At 38.0% G+C, this 22,937-nt stretch overlaps 2 protein-coding genes across 2 annotated transcripts; both read left to right on the top strand.

Annotated features, from left to right (window-relative positions):
• The first annotated feature begins 14,306 nt into the window (after window positions 1–14,306).
• LOC103416034 (heat stress transcription factor B-1) lies at window positions 14,307–17,522 on the top strand. The gene is made up of 2 exons (XM_029094039.2): window positions 14,307–14,960; window positions 16,271–17,522. The coding sequence occupies exons 1-2, from the start codon at window positions 14,757–14,759 to the stop codon at window positions 16,949–16,951; spliced, it is 885 nt and encodes a 294-aa protein (XP_028949872.2). The 5' UTR covers window positions 14,307–14,756; the 3' UTR covers window positions 16,952–17,522.
• A 1,494-nt stretch (window positions 17,523–19,016) lies between these two features.
• On the top strand, window positions 19,017–20,964 carry LOC103401375 (red chlorophyll catabolite reductase, chloroplastic). The gene is made up of 2 exons (XM_008340090.4): window positions 19,017–19,431; window positions 20,251–20,964. Exons 1-2 carry the CDS (start codon window positions 19,081–19,083, stop codon window positions 20,863–20,865), a joined length of 966 nt encoding a protein of 321 aa, XP_008338312.3. The 5' UTR covers window positions 19,017–19,080; the 3' UTR covers window positions 20,866–20,964.
• Window positions 20,965–22,937: the final 1,973 nt, after the last annotated feature.

Genomic DNA, 22,937 nt, shown 5'->3' with positions numbered 1-22,937 from the left:
ACGACCCGATTTGTTAACAGGTTAACCATATACATATTATATTAATTTGTCTCATTCTCACGTTAATGGCTCTTGCAAGAAATTGCTAGGCCTAAATTTATGACACGCTCCGACCGAGATCAAGGCATGTTGGCCGTCACGTGAGGGTGACGTAGCCATGTGCACAGTGCGGAAACAATAAAGATAAGAAATATATGAGTAATTAAAACCCGAACTACTAGAGTGCACTACTAAACATGAAGTGTTAGGAGTAAAATACGAAAGTAAATACTCCTAATCAGAGCATAGAAAGTCTAGGTGCAGTCCAGTAAGACAAGTATTAATTATACAGTACCATAAGATGTCCTACAATTATTTAGATAGGTCAGAACCGCCGAAGTCCTCTCACCCAGCAACAACTTACCTAAAACCTGGAGGAGCGCAAAACAGAAAACGTGAGTGGGTAAAAACAAATGTTTTACAAAACCATTTCATTTATCAACATTTCTAACCCCTCGCTGTAAAACATGTATAATTTTTCCCATAATCAAAATATAAGCATATACATGAATATTATGTAAATATATCAATTCAAATCATGCTTCACATAATCATATTCATATGTATGTCATGCCAAGATATAACAGAGTAAGCAATTCAGGTGAGAATAACTTCCTAGAAATATAACATGTTAGCCGGATTCCCTGTGGTAGTCTGTACGGCTGAATTCATAGCTCAAAAGTCAATCTAGCTGGAGTCATTACAATGACCTGTACGGCACTATACTGCACAAGAGTCGGAACCAAATGAAAGGTCTATATGACAATACTGGTGTAATATAATTATGCTCAATTCTACTCTCACATAATAGCTGGACGATAAATCGCTAGTCACCTACGAGTTAGAACCATAGTAAAGGTTTATACGACAAGACTGTGCACCTAAATTGGATCCCATATAAGCATATGGTGCATGAGGTGACATAATAAACAAGCATGTGCCATAACTCTGGCTAAATGACAATCACCCTAGGTGCAGTTTTATAAGCTCAACATTATTCAATCACATATCGCATCATTGATAATTCGCATAGCCAAACATAACTCACCTGAGCTTACCTGGGCGTCCACATCACCACATTTATATATATAACATCATATACTAATTCATGTACGACATATAAATTCATACGCATGGCATTTAAGGCATACTTTCATTAAAACACATATTTCTGGGAAAATATTAAGTATATAAATATATACTGAAAACCAAAAACCCATTCACTGGTATGTCGAAGGGTCGTAGCCCCCGAGTCGCCCTTGAACGCGCTCGTCCTCGGGATAAGTCTCACCTATATGCGAATTAACTATAAAAACGTTATTTTAGAGCACATAGACAAAACTATCTAATAACTTCCCATACATAGCTCAAATTGGGTATATAAATATACCACAGTGACCTACACAACCTCAGGATCATCCCCAATTTTTTAGAATAATTTTTGGACCACCCACGCGCCGCCCACGCGCGGGCACATGCCAAGCACGCTGACGGCGTCAATTAACGCCGTCAGGAATATTCCATCAAATCCCAGCATATACCATTAGATTCTTAATGGCGTCAACCAATGCCGTTAGCATATTCCGTCAAAACTGATGGAATATTCGTTGTCTTCTCCGGCAAGTCGCCGGTCGTCGGTGACTTCGCCGGTTTCTGGAAAACTATATAAATCGTCCTAACTTCTTCATTTTTGCACCATTTTCAACATAATTGGTACCATTTTAAGGATCTCAACAAGACGAACAAAACCATACCTACCACGACCTCCAACTCGTCGAAAATTCGCCGAAAACAGCCTTGATAATTCCGGCCAAATTTGAAACTCTTCATTCTCACGATTCCAACGTCCAATTTCTTTAAACGAAGTACTCCGAGCTTCATAAGGACCTCCTTAAGCTCCCTATGAGCTTGAAATTCCCTGAAACAATCATTTTTACGTCTACATAAACAGTGCTAAATTTCTGGGTTACGGGTTCTAGGTTTTTCGAAGCATTCACGTCCAAACAAAGGTACCAATGAACTCAGGAGGTTACAATGAGCAAGAATCTTACCTTTAAAACTTCGATCCATGCCGGAAATGGAGAGTTCAAAGGTTGTCCGTACAGTTTGTACCGAAGTTGCAAGAAATCCGAGAGAGTGAGAAAGAGAAGTCCACGGGAGAGAGGGAAAGTGTGCGTGTGTGTGGTCCACGTGGGTCACCAACCCAAAACCAAAGAAAATAACATCCAAGTCTCAATATGTCACACATACACACTACAATTTCCACGTCCAAGGATAAAACTGTCATTTCACATCATCGAAAATTAAATATTCGGGACAGGCTGTGACAATCTACCCACCTTATAAAATTTCGTCCTCAAAATTATACACAACAAATACATCCATTAATAATCATAAAATAAGCGTGGATACATCTCTCTCATCCAATCCTCTGTCTCCCAAGTAGCTTCTTCCACTGAATGATTTCTCCATAACACTTTCACCAAACGCACTGCCTTATTCCTTAGTTCCTTATCCTTCCAATCCAAAAGAGTTACTGGTTCCTCATCATAAATCAAATCCGGATTAATTTCCAAAGGTTGAGGAGGAATCACATATGAAGGATCTGAAACATAATGTCGAAGCATCGAAACATGAAACACATCGTGTAACTTGGATAACTCTGGAGGCAACTCAAGCTTATAGGCAACCTCACCAACTCGCTCGGTGATCATATATGGTCCAATGTACCTAGGACTCAACTTTCCTTTCTTTCCAAATCGTACAAGACCTTTTTAAGGTGATGGCTTCAGAAATGCCCAATCACCTACATTATTCTTCCGATCAGTGGCATGCTTGTCTGCTAAGCTCTTTTGTCGATCCTGGGCCGCTTTCAGGTTAGACTTAATTACCTGAACATTTTGAGTAGTCTCGTCCACAATCTCAGGGCCCACTAAAACTCTTTCGCCAACCTCTGACCAACATAGAGGCGTACGACAAAATTTCCCATAAAGTGCCTCAAAGGGTGCCATACCAATACTCGAATGATAACTGTTGTTGTAGGCGAACTCCATCAAATCCAAACAATCATTCCAACTATCTTCAAACTACAGCACTGAAGATCTCAACATATCCTCTAATGTCTGAATAGTCCTTTCAGATTGCCCATCGGTCTGAGGATGATATGCCATACTATAAAGTAATCTTATACCAAGAGCTTCCTAGAATGCTATTCAGAACTTAGAAGTAAATCTAGGATCCTGATCCGAGATAATAGTAACTGGAACGCCATGATACTTCACAATCTTTGATATAAATAACTTAGCTAATCGTCTTAACGAATACTTCTCCCTCACTGGAATAAAATGTGTTGACTTAGTAAGCCGATCAACTATCACCCAAATGTCGTCATAACCATTTTGTGTACAAGGAAGCTTGTACACAAAATCCATAGTAATATTTTCCCATTTTCACTGTGGAACGGGAAGTGGCTGCATCAACGCAAACGACTTCTTCCTTTCAGCTTTAACCTGTTGGCAAATGGCACACCTACTCACATATTCGGCAATTTCTCTTTTCATACCCGACCAATAATAAAATGGTCGAATGGTATAATACATCTTAGTGCCTCCTAGATGCATCGCATATGCCGAAATATGTGTTTCATCCAAAATTTCTTTCTTTAACTCTGCATTATTTAGCACATATATTCTGCTTTCCTGCATAAGCATACCATCAGTTTCTCGAATCCCGAAATCTCTTTTTTTGCCTTAATTCCTTGCTAGAAGTATCTTTTCATCATTCATCTGAGCCTTGAGCACACGATCAATTAAAATTGGCCTAACTTGAAAATTAGCAAGCAAGGCTTCTTCTCGATCTTCCACTCCTAACTCCACTCCAGTGGATCTCAAATCTGCTAAAAGATGAACATAACAATCATAGATGGCATTAAGTCTGGATGGAGTCTTCCTACTAAGTGCATCCGCTACTGCATTTGCACGACCAGGATGATACTCAATCGTGCAATCATAGTCATTAAGTAACTCAATCCACCTCCACTGCCGCAGATTAAGATCGCTCTGAGTAAAAAGATACTGAAGACTCTTATGATCTGTGAAGATCTTACATTTCTCACCATAAAGATAATGTCTCCAAATCTTCAAAGCAAAGATGATAGCTGCTAACTCCAAATCATGTGTAGGGTAATTCTTTTCATAAGGTTTCAACTGTCTCGAAGCATAAGCAATCACCCTACCATGTTGCATCAATACACAACCCAAACCATTCAATGAAGCATCACTATAAACCTCAAAATTACCATTATCATCTGGAAGTGCTAGAACAGGTGCATGAGTGAGATAATACTTCAACTGCTGAAAACTTTGCTCACAATTATTATCCCACTCAAACTTAACATCATCTCGAGTCGGCCTCGTCAATGGCAAAGCAATCACTGAAAAATCCTTAACGAACCGTCTATAATAGCCCGCTAGGCCAAGAAAACTTCGTACCTCGGTGACAGTTCGAGGTTGCTCCCAATTCTCTACAGCTGCCACTTTCTGAGAATCCACTTGAATGCATTAAGCAGAAATGACATGTCCCAAAAATGCCACTTGATTCAACCAAAATTCACATTTGCTAAACTTAGCATATAGTTGGTGTTCCCTTAAACTGCTCAACACCAATTTCAGATGTCTAGCATGCTCAGCCTTAGACTTAGAGTATACCAGAATATCATCAATGAAGACAATAACAAACCTGTCCAAATATGGCTAGAATACTTGATTAATCAAATCCATAAAAGTTGTTGGTGCTTTAGTTAAGCCGAATGGCATCACAAGAAACTCATAATGACCATATCGAGTCCTGAATGCGGTTTTAGGGACATCTTCATTTTTAATCTTCAACTGGTAGTAACTCGACCTCAAGTCAATCTTAGAAAATACACAGGCACCTCGGAGTTGATCAAACAAATCATCTATACGGGGTAACGGATAATGGTTCTTAATGGTTACCCAATTCAACTGCCTATAATCAATGCACAGCCTCAAAGTTCCGTCTTTCTTCCTCACAAATAAGACTGGAGCTCCCCAAGGTGAAATACTAGGCTGAATAAAACCTTTATCCACTAATTCTTGCAACTGAACTTTCAATTCCCTTAATTCAGCAGGAGCTATTCTATAAGGAGTTAAAGATATAGGATTCGTACCTGAAAGCAGATCAATAACAAACTCCACATCTCTATCTGGCGGCAATCCAAGCAAATCCTCAGGGAATACATCCGAAAAATATCTGACCACACGTACATCCTCCACACTACTAGAAGCATCATCATTCAACACTACATGAGCCAAATATCCCTGACAACCTTTCAACAACAATCTCTTGGCTTTCATGGCAGAAATAATACCATGTCTCGCCCCATTAGGCTTTCCTACAAATGTAACTTCAGGTAATCCAGGACAATGAAATGTGACTATCTTTCCATAACAATCTATCTTGGCATGATTATAGTGCAATCAATCAGTACCCAAAATCACATCAAAATCCATAATATCCAACAGCATAAGATTAGCCGGCATAATAACATCCACTACTACCACTGGACATCCTGGATATACCCGATCCACAAAACGTCGATCCCTTCTAGGCATAGAAAACTTTAAATTATATCCTAGAGGTGTAGGATGAGGTTGCGTCACTTTAGCAAATGTATGAGAAATAACAAAATGTGTAACACCACAATCAATCAGTACTCTAGCAAAATGACCAAGAATATTTAACATACCCATGATTAAATCAGGATTGTTCTGAGCATCTTGCAGTGACATGTTATGAATACGTCCCTGATTCTGCTGTCGTCCACCACGACCTCTGTTAGCATGAACACCACGTCCCTGTCTCGGTCGACCAGATTACCTCGAAGATCCTAGACTGCTAGCAGCAATCTCTCCATGCTGAGGCTGTCCTCCTTGGTACCACTGAGATCCACCGGCTGAATGTAGCTGGTATGACATAGAACCTCCCTGATACTGAGGGTACCCACTCTGATACTGAGGATCCTCCTGATAGTACTGATGTTAACTTGAAATGTAAGGAGTGGCGTCGCCCTGATAATGATAGGCACCTCCTCGTCCAGTTTGGGCATAACCACTAGATCTTGAAGCTTGCTGGGTTGGTGCAGGTGGTGGAAAAGAAGGCTGCAGGGGTCTCTGCTAATTCTGAGGGCATTAAGCAGCCCTATGACCCATCTATCCATAAGTACAACATCCACCGCTGCCTCTCCTACACTCCCCAAAATGCCTATTATTACACCTGCGGCATAAATGAGCACATGAACCACCAAAATCTCTCTGCCTCTGAAATCTAGGGCCTTAAGTAAATCTACCACCTCCTCTGCATATTAGAACTCAATCCTCCTCTAGAAGAGCTAGAACTACCACCGTTTCTCTTAAAATTCTAGGTCTTACAAGGTCCTTGAAACGCTTGCCTTTTTCCCTTATCATCTCGCCTCTGGTTCCCATTATTTCCTTCCTCATCCTCACTTTCACTGAGCATGTTCTCTGAGTCCTCAATCCAAAGTAAAACCTCATAAAATTCCTGGTAAGTGGCACAGGGAGTCGATGTCGCTATGGAACGCCATTTCTTCTTAGTACCTAATCTGAAACGGTGAAGCATCTCGACCGGATTAGCTGCAACCTCTGGATCATATCTCAACAAATTAGTAAACATCCTGTAATACTCATTAGCTAACATCTTTCCTTGCTTCAAATGGGTAAACTCTTGTTTCTTACGATCAATATACTCAGGAGGAATGAACCTTTTTCGAAACAGCTCTTTAAATACTCCTCAGTCCGCAATCTTCGCTGAGGTTAACTGGTAAGACTCATGTCTCCACCAAGATCCAGGCTGCTCTCCCAAAAATCAGGTAGTCGTCTCGACCCACCTATAAGGAGGAAGATTCCCCTTACTCTGCATCACAAGAAAGGTTTTCTCGATATGATTAAGCCATTTCTCCGCCTCCTCATGTCCTTCATTACCCATAAAGTGATTCAGTTTCAGATTATACACAGTCTCAAGATGTGTCATTTGAGGAGGACATAATGCAGACTGAATGGCAGTAACTATAGCTTCCCCTAATTGAGCAATATCGAGGAAACTAGGCTCAGCTGAGTAACTGGGCTTTCTACGAGGCGGTATAGTTCTGACATAAGACATCACAAAGATTAGAATATTCAAGAACTATATAGGATTGCTAAACCTAGGCTCTGATACCAAACTGACACACCCCGACCGAGATCAAGGCTTGATGGCCGTCACGTGAGGGTGACGTAGCCATGTGCACAGTGCGGAAACAATAAAGATGAGAAATATATGAGTAATTAAAAACCGAACTACTAGAGTGCACTACTAAACATAAAGTGTTAGGAGTAAGATACGAAAGTAAATACTCCTAATCAGAGCATAGAAAGTCTAGGTGCAGTCCAGTAGGACAAGTACTAATTCTACAATACCATAAGATGTCCTACAATTATTTAGATACCCAGCAACTGCAAACTTACCTAAAACCTGGAGTGGCGTAAAACAGAAAACGTAAGTGGGCAAAAACAAATGTTTTACAAAACCATTTCATTTATCAACATTTTTAACTCCTCGCTGTAAAACATATATAATTTTTCCCAGAATCAAAATATAAGCATATACATAAATATTATGTAAATATATCAATTCAAATCATGCTTCACATAATCATATTCATACGTATGCAGTGCCAAGATATAATAGAGTAAGCAATTCAGGTGAGAATAACTTCATAGAAATATAACATGCTAGCCGGATTCCCTGTGGTAGTCTGTACGGCTGAATTCATAGCTCAAAATTCAATCAAGCCAGAGTCATTACAATGACCTATACGGCATTATACTGCACAAGAGTCGGAACCAAATGAAAGGTCTGTACAACAATACTAGGTGTAATATAATTATGCTCAATACTACTCCCACATAATAGCTGGGCGATAAATCACTAGTCACCTACGAGTCGGAACCATAGTAAAGGTCTGTACAATAAGACTGTGCTCCTAAATTGGATCCAATATGAGCATATGGTACAGGAGGTGACATAATAAATAGGCATGTGCCATAACTCTGGCTAAATCACAATCACCCTAGGTGCAGTTTTATGAGCTCAACATTATTCAATCACATATCGCATCATTGACAATTCACATAACCAAACATAACTCACCTGAGCTTACCTGAGCATCCACATCACCACATTTATACATATAACATCATATACCAATTCATATACGACATATAAATTCGTAAGCATGGCATTTAAGGCATACTTTCATTAAAACACATATTTCTGGGAAAATATCAAGTATATAAATATATACTGAAAACCAAAAGCCCACTCACTGGTATGTCGAAGGGTCGTAGCCCCCGAGTTGCCCTTGAACGCGCTTGTCCTCAGGATAAGTCTCACCTATATGCGAATTAACTATAAAAACGTTATTTTAGAGCATATAGACAAAACTATCTAATAACTTATCATACATAGCTCAAATTGGGTATATGAATATATCACAGTGACCTACACAACCTCAGGATCATCCCCAAATTTTTAGAATAATTTTTGGACCACCCACGCGCCGGCCAAGGCACGGCAACACGCGCCACCAACGAGCGAGCACATGCTAGGCACGTTGACAACATCAGTTAACGCCGTCAGGAATATTCCATCAAATCCCAGCATATACCGTTAGATTCTTAATGGCGTCAACCAACGCCGTTAGCATATTTCGTCAATTCTTTGTCTTCTCAGGCGAGTCGCCGGTCGCTGGTGACTTCGCCGGTTTCTGGAAAACTAAATAAATCGTCCTAACTTCTTCATTTTTGCACCATTTTCAACATAATTGGTACCATTTTAAGGTCTCAACAAGACGAACAAAACCATACCTACCCCGACCTCCAATTCGTCGGAAATTCGTCGAAAAAAGCCTTGATAATTCCAGCCAAATTTGAAACTCTTCGTTCTCACGATTCCGACGTCCAATTTCTTTAAACAAAGTACTCCAAGCTTTGTAAGGACCTCTTCAAGCTCCCTATGAGCTTGAAATTCCCTGAAACAATCAGTTTTACGTCCACATGAACAATGCTAAATTTCTGGGTTACGGGTTCTAGGGTTTTTCGAAGCATTCACATCCAAACAAAGGTACCAATGAACTCAGGAGGTTACAATGGGCAAGAATCTTACCTTTAAAACTTCAATCCGTGCCTGAAATGGAGAGTTCGAAGGCTGTCCGTACAGTTTGTACGGAAGTTGCAGGAAATCCGAGAGAGTGAGAAAGAGAAGTCCACGGGAGAGAGGGAAAGTGTGCGTGTGTGTGTTCCACATGGGTCACCAACCCAAAACCAAAGAAAATAATATCCAAGTCTCAATATGTCACACATACACATTACAATTTCCACGTCCAAGGATAAAACTATCATTTCACATTGTCGAAAATTAAATATTCAGGTGGGGCTGTGACAATTTATGTGTATTATTAAAGTCAAAGTAATAAGTCTATGTAGTTAACATTCGGTGCATATGATTGACCAAATATTTTCCTAATTTTATAGATGATTACCGAGTATATTTTTTCTTGAGAAAATCAAGGTTAATGAAAAAAGGAAAAAGAAATAAGTATTGAAGAATAGAAGCAATTGATCAAGTTTTGCTTATCAAAAAAAAAAAAATACAAAATTAATCAAAGTCTCAAAGCAGTAGGTGGGAAAGACAAGGCTCTTGAGGTGGCCAATAATTAGTCTAATGTTGAACATGTCCTTCGTGTCCGTCCTTCTCAGGAAAATGCTTCTTTCTTCTTCCACAGCTTACACAAAAAACAAGGGAGACCCAGACTTTAAGAAATGTGGTAGAAGCTTCCCTCAAAGAAGAACTCCCACCCATTTCCCCTTAGAAAAATATTAAAATAAAACTCCCTCAAACTGCCTTTCATCATTTTCTTCAAGAAAGAAAAAGCGTGTTGTTTGTCCCTTTGTCCCAATGTCGATCTCATCTTTGAACACGACTAAAGTGGGTTGATCTGGTGGGTTTTCTTTAATGTATGCACCTCTTTGCACAATGCTATCTTATCGGACTTCTTGAATAGCAAACCAAAAAATTATATAAGTTAACAAAAATACCACCCGTTTTTAGCTGATTAACAATGAATTCACTCGGTTGTGAATAACCTTATATTTTTTATTTCTCGATTTGAATAAGATAAGTAAGACTCATTCGGACATTAAGTTTTTAGGACTTGGATTGTCTGCCCTCCTAGTTGTGGTGCCCTTCCATGCCCTCCTATTTTGTGCGGTCACGGTTAAGCCACGTCAATATTTTATATTTTTATTATTTTTTATCTTATTATCTCATTAAAAAATTAATATAAAATATTGACGTGACTTAACCGTGACCGCACAAAATAGAAGGGCATGAAAGGGCACCACAACTAGGAGAGCAGACAATCCTTGTCCAAGTTTTTAAGCTCGTAGTGTCATCTTATTCAAATTGTAATCTGGCACATTGAATTTGGTGTAAACAAGACAGATAAAATGCAATCCAACACTAAATATCTCGTTGTGCATGTAACCACGTAACAATTCAGTCAGTTTTTTGTAGTTTGTATTGTGTAATTATTAGTTCATCGAACACGACTCTCTAATTGAACAAAGTGGAAAGAAATTATACACAAAAACTATTCACAAAACCATTGCATTAGAACATTCAAAGAACGTAGAATATTCTCCTGTATGACTAATTTCCTATTAATTAAAGAATAGACATTACTTTCGAGAAAATCTCGTTTATAATTTACATTTAGATTTGTTTTTATTTTGGATAAAGTTCATGGAATAGTCCTTTAGATCTTTTGACGTTTCAAGTATCGCATATCAAATTGGACACATAAAACTATTTTTAGAAAAGAAGTACGATACTTCATTTATTGAACAATGGACATTACATAAACATATTCATGAACAATTCAACCCTACAATAGTACTTTCAAATTAGATTCAAAAGTATCATAATAATCATGACTAATTAATTGCAAACTGATAAGCCGACTTCAAGCACTTCGTTGAAAGCCGCACTCACCGGACACTGTAGGATTACAAGGACCAATGGAATTGTTAATTCTCATATTACATAGATATTATGTGATAAAAAAGAAACTTTGAAATGTATTGGGATAAGATTACAATACCCATAGGTCTGGTCGTATCACCTAATCTCTATTATGACTCCATAACACCAAGTGAAGTAGATCATAGGTCTAGTCGTATCACCTAATCTCTATTATGACTCCATAACACCAAGTGAAGTAGATCCAATAAATCAAACAACTTCACTTCTGTTATACATAAATCTAACCTGAAAATAAAAAGAAACACCTCTCCTAAAGAGAGAAATCAAAACCAGCAAACTCCTAGTGAGAATCTAGGAATTATAAAACATAATCAAAATAAAAAAAAACAAAATAGTGTCACAGAATCTACATCCTCCAGGTAGTGCGAAGAGAATGTACCAAATTGGCTAAACTCTAACCCGGCGCAACCTGACTGAATTCACGCCCTATGGCTCCAAACTTATATCAAAAGTGCAAATGGGAGTAAAAAAAAAACCTTGTGTTAATTGTGTGCGTGGGCCAAAAGATGACAACTATTTGATAACTACAACGTTTCACTGAAGCAATTCGACACAAAACAAAAGTAAGCGGAAGGTATGAGAAGGAAGTGACCAAGAAAGATTTTTAAGAAGGGCTGTCGCCAACTCCAAGCCTGAAAGCAGGGGACGGCGGCGAAGGATGAGCTCCTTTTTGCTTTTCTCTATGGACGTATTGGGTTTCTAGTTATTCCAACTGATCTTTAAGTAGGTTTAAGAGAATTAACATAATTTTTCCTTATATGAGTGACAAAATTGAAGTGACTTAGCAATACGAAATTAGAACTCAAAAATTTAAACACAAGATGTTGATTCTACCTAAACCAATAAATCATATGAATGAATCAAATCAGAAAAAATTGAGTACAATTGAAGTTATCTCGGAACGTTCATTCTTTAATTTTAGAGAAAATGTTTTGTAAATAGGAAAAATAAAACTTTTTTTTTTTTAACGAGTCAATAACATATCTAACGGGTTAACAAAAACATGACTCATGTTTTAACTTGAATCTCAAGGGTTAGTAAAAACACGACATGTTTTAGACTGGTTTACTCTATTTGATCAAGACAACTAACGCTCATCAGGATATTAAATTTTTCAAGCATAGAGCGTGAGGTTAGTTAGATTCGGTCTGACACACACTGTTCCCAATACAAATAAAAAGAAAGCTAAAATGCAATTCAAAAATAAATTTTTTGTTAGAGCAACTCCACCCATGTGGGTTGCTCGGGGGACAATGGAGAAGAAGGGGCCGGAGGCCCGTTGGAGAAAGGTCCAGTCGTGTGGAGGTCGAGCGACGGTGGGAGCCCGAGCGAAGGGGGGGTGGGGACTCGACGGGCCTGTGGCCCGAGGGCTTTGCAATTTTTTATTTTTTTTGTGTCAGAGAGAGAGAGAGGGGGGACCGGAGCTTTTGCAATTTTTTATTATTTAAACAAACAAAAAAAAACTATTATTTTAATTGCTTATTGCCAGGGGGGAGGGTTCCAAGGGTGGAGATGTAAATGACAATTACTGTTCATTAATGGTAGTTATTATTCATTTAAGGCAGTTACTGTTCAATAGGGTGGATTGAATAATGGATTGCCAGGAGGAGGGCTCCATGGATGGAGTTGCTCTTAATATTGAGCAAGGAATTAAATATCGATATTATCGGCGAAATATCGCCGATAATATCGTTATTTTCACATAGCGATATTTTCACCGTTTACAGTTAATTATCGTAATAATATCGCGATATTAACGATATTATCGCGATATTAACCATAATATCGCCGAGGATCCTTCGTCGTCGTCGCAACGGCAACCGAAAATGAGCAATCCACGCTCAGACCCTGAAAATGAGCAATCCTCTCTCTGCAATCCACGCTCAGACCCTGAAAATGAGCAATCCCTTTCTCCAGATCCCAAAACCCGCTCGGATTTGATGGGGGGGAGAACCGGAGAAGGATCGAGAGACTGAGGGAGAAGAAGAAGGATGGAGAGACTGAGGGAGAAGGATGGACGGAGAGACTGAGGGACCCAGGAGCCGTGGTCGAGCCCCCGCTGGGTGTCCACGTCGACGCGGCCAAAGCCCGACGAGGTCAGCAGCCGCTTGACGCGGTTGGCGAGGTGGGGCGAGCCGGGGGCGGGGTACTTGATCTGGTACATGGATCTGGGGAAGCCATAGAAGTCGTAGATGGTGTTGTAGCAGCCGGAAATGGAGCTGACGGAGGGGACAGCGGTGTCCTAGTGGCCGGAGATGATGAGGATGGAGGTGGGTTTCTGAGAATACACCGTGTCTTTCCACGACTGGAGGAATTTTCTGGCCGGAAGCGACTCGTCGATGCTCAGCGTCGGCGATCCGTGGGATCGAGTGTGTGGTGTGTGCGGTCTGCGTGTGTTGCAGAGAAGAGATGGGGGGCAGAAGAAGAAACAAGGAGACTGTGGGAGAAGGATCGAGAGAGCCCTGCACGAATCTAAAAGATAATTAAATATGAGGAAATTGTGAGATATGACATGTGGCTAGAAATGCCGTGTGAAAGTTTCCATATTGCACATGTATATATTATTGTCAGTTTTTTTCTTACTTTTCAAATTGTTTGTTCCATATTTGTTAATTTCATTATATATAAATGATTTTGGTGTGTTTAAATTTTTTTCATTAATTACTACATATTTTCTACATTCACAATGTTTGCCAGCTCGCTATATTATCAACTTAAATCAATTAAATTCATTATGCAATGCATTTCCTTTCAATTTTTTGTGATAAACTAATAGATAATTGACTAAATAAACATCCTGCAAAGTTTCAATAAAAATTTCCAAGTTTTTCTTACAATTTCCGTGGTTTCCATGTAATTTTTATTGATATCGATATTATCCCGATATTTCCATCGATATTTCAGTGTTTTCGAATTACCGATATTTCCAATATTACCGATATTTTCTTCCTTGATATTGAGCATGTACCCCGAATTGGTCTGACAAGATAAGTTCGTAACGCTGACAAAAGCCAAAAAAGAAAATTAATTAATTAATTACCATATATATTTTATATTTTATAATGAGAAAGAGAGAGTTTTGTTTATTCGAATTTCTAGATCCCACGTCACTTTCAATTTTTCTGTGGGTTCTTCTCCTTTATAAAGCCATGCCCACGAACGCGCTAGAAAGAAGTTGCACTTCTGTTTGTTTTGAGTCTTGAGGAAGCGATTGAAAGAAGAGAGTTATGATCTTGGTTTTTCTTCCACCTCCAAACAACCACAACCACCGCCATGGAAGCTGGTAGAGGCAAAGCTCGAACCAACACTCTTCTCTCTCGCTTCTTTCTTTCCGGTTTTTACTGCTGGGATTGGGAGTTCCTCACTGCCCTTCTCCTTTTCAGTTGCCCTAATACCTCCTCCTAAATCCTAATTAACTAACCCATAATTTAGTTAAATCCCAAAACCAAAAAAAGGGGGTGGGGTTTGCAGATCAGTTACATACTGTTATAGCCAAATTTTTTTTGTTTCCTTTTTCTGGTTTTTTCCGATCGGAAAAAATGGCGCAAAGGTCCGTTCCGGCGCCGTTTCTGATGAAAACGTATCAACTTGTGGATGATCCGAGCTCGGATGACGTGATATCGTGGAATGAAAGTGGGACGACGTTTGTGGTTTGGAAGACAGTGGATTTTGCGAGGGACATGTTGCCTAAATATTTCAAGCACAACAATTTCTCAAGCTTCGTCCGCCAGCTTAATACCTATGTAAGTTTTTTCGAAATTATATTTTCTTTTGCTTGTATTTTTATTATATTTATTTTCAAATTATATCACTTGCATGTTTACTTATATTTATTTTCAAATTATATTAGCATAAAAAATGTCTTATTAATTAGTTCATAAATTACTTGAAACCCTTGGAGGGCAGAAGATAATCCCAAAGTGTAGGAAACATTATTTTTATGATTTCGAAAAACAAAGTATAGGACAAAACTGAACATCGTCGGAAATATGGAATCATTTTCACAGAGATTATCGTTTTCTTTTCCTTTTAAAATTTTTTCTTCAATAGTTGGTGAAGTTTGCTTGAAAATTAATAAAAGAGGCTTGCATGTCAACCCATAGAAAAAAGAGTTTGATTTTATGGATTCATAAAATCAAATTCTCGCCATTTAGTACTAAGGGATTATTGTCTATTGATATTTTTTTTTATTTGTAAGTGAACGATTTTAGGTTTGATTTTTGCCAAAATGTTTGAATTACATTATTATTAATTCATTTTGAGACTAAGTCGATCCCTCATTTTTTAATGTAGATAATATTATTTATTAGAAACTCTCTTTGAAATGTTCATAATCTCTATTAATTAATGAAACTCTCTTTATCAACCAAAAGAGGATAAAAAGATTACTTAGTCTTTTATCACACAAAAAAATGATGGGTAATAATGTAATTTCATAGGTTTAAATTTTATTATTTTTCATTAAAACTTTACCTATAGATGGTGTTAAAATACCTTCAATATTAAAAAACAAAAACAAAAAAAAAAACCTCCAACTCTCCCTACATTCTCTCTCTCCCTCTCTCCTTATTTTCTAAAAAAATATATTCATACACACAATTGAAATGTGCCAATGGTAAATAAATTACTATTTCCTTTTCAGAAAAAAAAAAGAAAAATAAAAAAAAACCACTTTTATCATCGTCGAATTGTGACAAGGAATAAACTAAAATAATGATGAGCCTATTTACCTGGAAACTGCAACTAATAATTATTTTTTCAGAAAAGATAGTTTTATAGTTCGAGTTTTTGTTCAACAAAAAAGAGGTTGATGGGCGTCAAAGAAATATATATTAATCAAAGATAAAGTCACAATGGAAGCATCCAAACATCACACCCCATTTTAGAACTCTAAATTGTCGGTTGTGGCCGCAACCCAATGTCAAAGTTTTGCAGTCCAATTTTTCAAATCCGACGGCGGAAAATTAAACTTTCTACACTTACTCAATTATTTCATAAAAAAATATATTTAGTTAATAATTACCAAATTTTTTTCCTTTTGCTTTAATTCCAGGGATTTCGAAAGACTGTGCCGGACAAATGGGAGTTCGCGAACGACAACTTCCAGCGAGGGCAGAAGGAGCTCCTGTCCGAGATCCGCCGCCGGAAATCTGTGACGTCAACGGCGGCGCACACACCCCCCGGCGAAAAATCCGGAGTACCATCGACACCGTCGAACTCGGGGGAGGAGATGGCGTCGACGTCGACGTCGTCGCCGGACTCGAAGAACCCGGGGTCGGTGGAGACGGCGGCTCCGAGCCAGGTGGCGGATTTATCGGACGAGAACCAGAAGCTGAAGCGAGAGAACGAAAATTTGAACTCGGAGCTGGCGCAGACGAAGAAGCAGTGCGACGAGCTGGTGGGGTTTCTGGTGGAGCACATGAAGATGAAGCCCGATCAGATCAACCGCATCATCGGGCAGGGAATCTGTGGGCCCACCGGCGATGATTTTGAAGCGGACGATCATGGTCTTGATCTGGATATGGAGGGTGGTGATGATGAGGAAGAAGAGGAGGGATTGAAGCTGTTTGGGGTTTGGGTGAAAGGAGAGGAGAAAATGAAGGGGAAGAAAACGGGGCGATATGAGATATTGGGGGTTGGTGGTGGCGGCGCCGGCGGGCCCCGCGCGAAGAGGATGAAGGGAGGGGTGGAGTTTCACGCGCCGATGATGAGGACCGGGAAGGTGTGCAACTAGGCTAGCTGAGCAAGCCGAGCTACGCGGAGCTAGCTGGAAGGTTGGGGAGGTGTGCATGGTAACTACTGTGCACATACCCGCATACAGTTTGAAAAATTTGTAGAAAATGCTTTTAATTTTGCATAAAATATGGAGCAATACCAAAGTGCGTAGGTGGTATCGTAGAAGGGTTGCAAATTTGCAATAGATAGAGAAAGAATATGGTGGTGTTATTATGTAACTATAATAAGGAATGGGGTTTTTGAACCTTGTTAGGTATAAGAGGATCCGGATTCGATACTCTGAGCTGATGAGTCTGCTTGATTGTGGTTACGAGTAAGATGAAATTCTCTGGGTTCGGAAGAGGTGGATAATTGTAATTTGCCACCAGTTGTTCTTCCTTTTTGTTTTTGAAAAAATTAAAAAAAAAAAAAAAAAAAACCTTGTTATGTATGTACAATGCTAGAAAATGAGACTTGAAACGGTCTCTTTTTTTTTTCCCATCGTTTAGGAAAATTTAATATTTGCAATTTTACCTTGTGTACAATCATTATTAACTTGCTTGATCTTAAACTATGGTAATTTTGGGGAAGGATTCTGTCTCATTCTCTCAATTCTTTAACTTGTTGTCCCAAACTTTTGATCTTCTAATTTTTCAACAAGTAATCTTATAGTCGTGTTGAAAAGTTAGACATTGTTTATGCTTACAACGGAAGGGGGTGGGGTGTCAATTGTCATTGTAACAGGTAATTTTAGGTCCAAGTGCTGATAAGTACTATCGTGAGAATTTATCCGGTGCTCATGAGGTAATCTGTCGAGTATTGTAGATATATGTTTAGGAAGCATTTCATTAAACACTTTGTGAGCATAAAGGGGACCATACCAAACATTCGAAGAATTCTTAGAACACTTTTACATGTATATTTCCCAAACTCTGAGAGGTCATGTGACCACCTTGGTCCCAATGTACATCCGTCAAGTATTTTCTTCAAGTTTCTTTAGCTTGAGTTGTGCTTTCTTCCTAACTCACTCACGCAACATGGGGGTTCAATTGAGATGACAATTTTAACAATTTAACCCGATAACCATGAATAATCGTCTAAATGGAACAGATTTGGGTATGGAAGTTTGGGTATATTTTGGATAGGGGAAAAAATCATGAATATTATTTGGTTATAATTTTGGATATGGTTATAGGAGTCCCAAATCCGTATCCGTACCCGAATAAAAAATAATATAATTTATATATAATATAGTAGTATTATATATATATATATATGTATGTATATTTGTATATTCATTATTCACCCAACCCATTACCTTGAGTACACAAAAGGTGCATTTTGTAGGAAGGTTCAAAAGTTTTGAATCAAAATCTATGAGAATTTAATGTTGCTTATTGGAGATATCAAAGATCAGCCAACATCATCAATGTTTTAAATTCAATGCTTTAATTTTTATACTCAACAAGATCCATTAATTGAATCACTATATACATCAAATGTTTAATGACGAAATTAGTATCTAGTAAACTATAATGCGTCAACTGAACGAATATATTTTTTATATTGACGAAGATTGATATAACCGTTAACCAATGGGGAATTCGTTATCCAGCGGGTATGGTTATGGATAATCCCAGATGGTTAATTTGCAATTATGAATATAGTTAATTTTCGTGGTTATGGGATGAATATAGTATTTCCGTCCACAAACCGAACTGTTGTCATCCCTACGGTTCAACACCAACTGCTTCGGGTTGTGTCGCTTATGCGAGTTGCACGTGTTGCATTCTTTAAGCTAGCTGGACGAGTTCCATGAGTGACGCAATAACATAATCCACACCAAACTAATCTAACTTAGCCCCTGAAACTAGTCTAGTATGCGACAATCTCATTGTAATAAACAACACCAAAAATGTAATTTCACCACGTAGCGTTTCGGGATTGACATTTATTTCAGCCCACAAGAATCCGTTTTCATTTGTGTAAGTGCATTTGGATCAACAATTCTATGGTGGTGAAGCCCATATGAAAATACAAACTGGGTTTTAAGTATATGAGCCCACTATGCCCCCCAATGGCTGTCAGAAATATCACAAGAGAATACAATGGCGTCGGTTAGTGACTGTTGTGCTGCCCAGTGAATGAATGGCTGTTATCTTCCCCCACGTCTTACACTCCTCCGCTTTCCCTCGCCCTCCTCCTCTTCCTCCGTCGTCTTCTCCACTTCTCTCCCCGTCCTGCATCCGCGCCTCTTCCGCCTCAGCATCATCTCCCATGGACCCGCACAGCCAAGGGAGCAAAACAAAGTTCATAGACTTCCCCTACGTGTCGGCCCCACACAAGAACCTCATGGTCGATCTTGTATCGACGTTAGAGACGCGCCTTGGCTCGCAGCTCTTGCCTTGTACTCTCCCTCCCGACGTGCAGTACTACCAGAATGAGAGTGGCACCAACCATGCATCCCTCCACATCCGATCGGGCCTCTCCTCCTCCCCTGTAATTTTCTCGAACCCCTGTTTCTGCTTTATAATTTTCACTGGATTTATGTAAAAGTGTGGATATTAATGGGTTGATGCCAATTGGGATTTTAGCTTTTGATTGCAAACTCCCAATGGATTGTGGGTTGGAGGTAGAAATTTATACGAGTAAATTGGGTTCATTTCTTTTATTATTTGGTACATTTTTAATTGGGGAAGAAAGTGGACTTGCTCTAAATATAATTAAATTCTAAATGTAACAAGTGGTAAAAGAATCGTACCTATTTACTTGCTCTAGAATTTTTTATGAGTGTTAGAAACTTAGAAGGACATGATTTACCAATTTACAGTATCTGATAAATTATTGATACAATATCGTAATATTATTGACTTAGTGGGATTATAGCATCAACAAAACATCGATAAATTGTCGACATGTATTGCATATTGGTGTGATGTCAACAAAATATCGATCAATCTGAAACTCGTTTGATAATTATTTTGTTTTTTCTAGATGGGAAAGTTTGTGGGAGAAGGGGTTTTGAAAAAAGAAAGGAGGAGGATGGAAGATGGAAGGATATTGAAGAAATGTATATGGAATGATACACAAAATGAAAAACAAAAACAAAAAATACGAAAGCAATTTTTCACTTTCGCGTTTTTGTTTTCGTATATTATCCTTCATTTCTATCTCCATCGTCATTGTCCTTTCATGTTTCTCCCCTATACTCTCCCTCTATTTCTAACATAATAAATGAAAACCAAAATTTAAAAAATGAAATAGTTATCAAATGGGCTCTTACATGTTTTACTCTTCATTGACATTTGTATATTTCAGGTTGATTTGATATTAGGAAGTTGGCTGCACTGTGAGCTACCAACAGGTGGAGCACTGAACATTACAAGCCTGTCATCCTATCTCAATCCAACCACAGATGCACCAAACTTCCTACTTGAGCTCATCCAGAGCAGCCCAACATCCCTAGTCCTCATCCTTGACCTTCCTCCAAGAAAAGACCTAGTTCTCCACCCTGACTACCTCCAAACATTTTATCAAGACACCCAATTGGACACACCCAGGCAAAAGCTTGAGAAACTTGCTGAGGTCAAACCCTACTTCTCTTCATCGCTATACATCCGAAGCGTAGTGTCTCCAACCGCAATTTTGGTTCGGATCGAAGCAGGGAGTGGCGGGGAGGGGAAAGGCTTGGAGGACATTATAGAAAATGATTTGAGTCCCATTGCAAAGGAGGTGCTGGGAATCTGGTTGGATCAATGTGCTTGTGGGGAGAGAGAAGTGGGAGAGGATGAGAGGGAATATTTGAAGAGGAGGGATGATTTGATCAAGAGGAAGACTATTGAGATTGATCTGGGGTCTAATTTTCCAAGATTATTTGGGGCTGATGCTGCAGATAGAGTATTGGGTGCCATTAGAGAAGTTTATAAGGTATGATTAGTGATGGAATGTGTGCTAATTTGATCACTGTAAAAGATGATAAATAAAATAATTGTACAAAATTTGTATAAATTTAAGCTTCAAAATTTCAAATCACATTATTTGATCACTGTAACTAGTAATTCAAAACTAATACTGTTTGGAGAGACATTATTAGTTGTCCATGTAACAATTTTTTAATGTAAAATTAATATGACTCCAAGCGGGCCAAAGTATAGGACAACTGAGTGTTACATCGTATAAATAAAGTTAAATCGACAGGTAGACCAATAGATGAGTCTGTATATGGGAGTGCTCACTGCACCGGTGGCTTGCCATTCCCATTTTTCGTTAGTTCGTTCTTTTGGTGGTGGTGGTGGCCTTGCGATGGAGGCGCATCTAATGGCAGCTGGTTCATTCCAATCTTAGGATTTTTTTTGTTGTTGTTCAGCTGATTACTTTTGAGCCTACTTTCTGTATTTTCTTTTTATTGTTGGGCTTGTATGTAAGTAGTGGGCTGCCATTTGAACTCTCTTTTTCCTTGTACTTGCCTTTTTATTTAATGAAAGTAAATTAGTTTGACAAAAAAAAAAGAGTGAAGTATCAATTTTAAAAACCAAGGATCAAAATATCAATTACCATAAACTAGAGAAGTGCAAAGTACAATTAACTTACACTATGTTTGGATGAGAAATAAACTTGGAATTTGGGTAAAAATCATAATTTATAAATTGACATGTACCAATTCCTTTGTCTGGATTCATAAACATAAAAATTTAAAATTTCCGCGTGGCAAAAAAACTTGGAATTTGGGATCTCCAATTCCCAAGTTTAAATTCCATGTAAATAAGTGTCATTTCCTAATTTCCATGATTGAGAGTTTAAAAATAAAAAATTCCGTATTCAATTTCATTAACAAGAAAATTCACAAATTCTAGAAAATAAATATCTTCATTTTAAAATTTCTTAGTAATCTTAAATTTTTTTATCCAAATATAGTGTTAATTCTTCAAAAGGATCATAAGTTCATAACTCATAAATTTTGTATCCATCTCAAAAGTGATAAATTGACATGCGGTCCAAAAGCTCTTAGCTAGAGATTGATATCTCGAGCTTATCAGGGACCGTCCAGCTGGAGTGGGCCCACATTCAAGGCTCGTGCAAAAATATATGATGAGCCTAATTTGCCTTTCAATCCAAGAACTAGTAGTATCTATAGATGAGTACATGAGGCGTTATAGAATGATACGTTCTCGTGCCACAAACAAGTACCTACAATAAGATCTTGTTGCACATCTTTGGGCCCAAAGAAGCATGGAGTAGGCATTTACGTTTTATGTTTTTAAATGTTTTTTAAAATGTTGTTTAAGTTAATGTTGTATAATTTTTATGTTGGTTAATGTTATTTAATGTTGTTTCATATTGTTTAATGTTGTTTCATGTTACTTAATTTAATTTAATGTTGTATAATGGCTTAGGAAGTTATAGGAAAAAAATAGAATTTTAAAAAATATGAAACAAATTTTGTGAAATAGAAGTTATAGGAAAAAAATGGAATTTAAAAAAATATATGAAACAAATTTTGTGAAATAGAAGTTATAGAAATAGAAGTTATAGGACAAAAATGGTATTTAAAAAAAAATATGAAATAAATTTTGTGAAATAGAAGTTATAGGAAAAAAAAGGAATATGAAACAAATTTTGTGAAATAGAAGTTATAGGAAAAAAATGGAATTTAAAAAAAAACATGAACCAAATTTTGTAAAATATAAGCTACAGAAAAAAAGTTATAGGAAGTTATAGAAAAAAAAAGGTTTAAATTCATAAAAAAAAAAATTTGAATACAACGGCTAGTGACTGGCTAGCCGTTGGAATTCATATTAGAATTCAAATTAGTGTTGGTTTTAACCGACACTGTTCAAACTGATATTACACTAACATTGCTATTAGTGTCGGTTATAACCGACACTAATAATATATTATATATTATTTTTGTCGGCTATAACTGATAGAAATAACAAAGCATTAAAAAAAATAGCCAGCCAGCCCTCTCCGATTCCGTGGGGCCCTCTCCGATTCCAGAGCCCTCT

Source organism: Malus domestica, chromosome 15 (assembly GCF_042453785.1).
Source record: "Malus domestica chromosome 15, GDT2T_hap1".
Taxonomy (NCBI): domain Eukaryota; kingdom Viridiplantae; phylum Streptophyta; class Magnoliopsida; order Rosales; family Rosaceae; genus Malus; species Malus domestica.
This window is presented reverse-complemented; position numbering and strand designations above follow the sequence as displayed.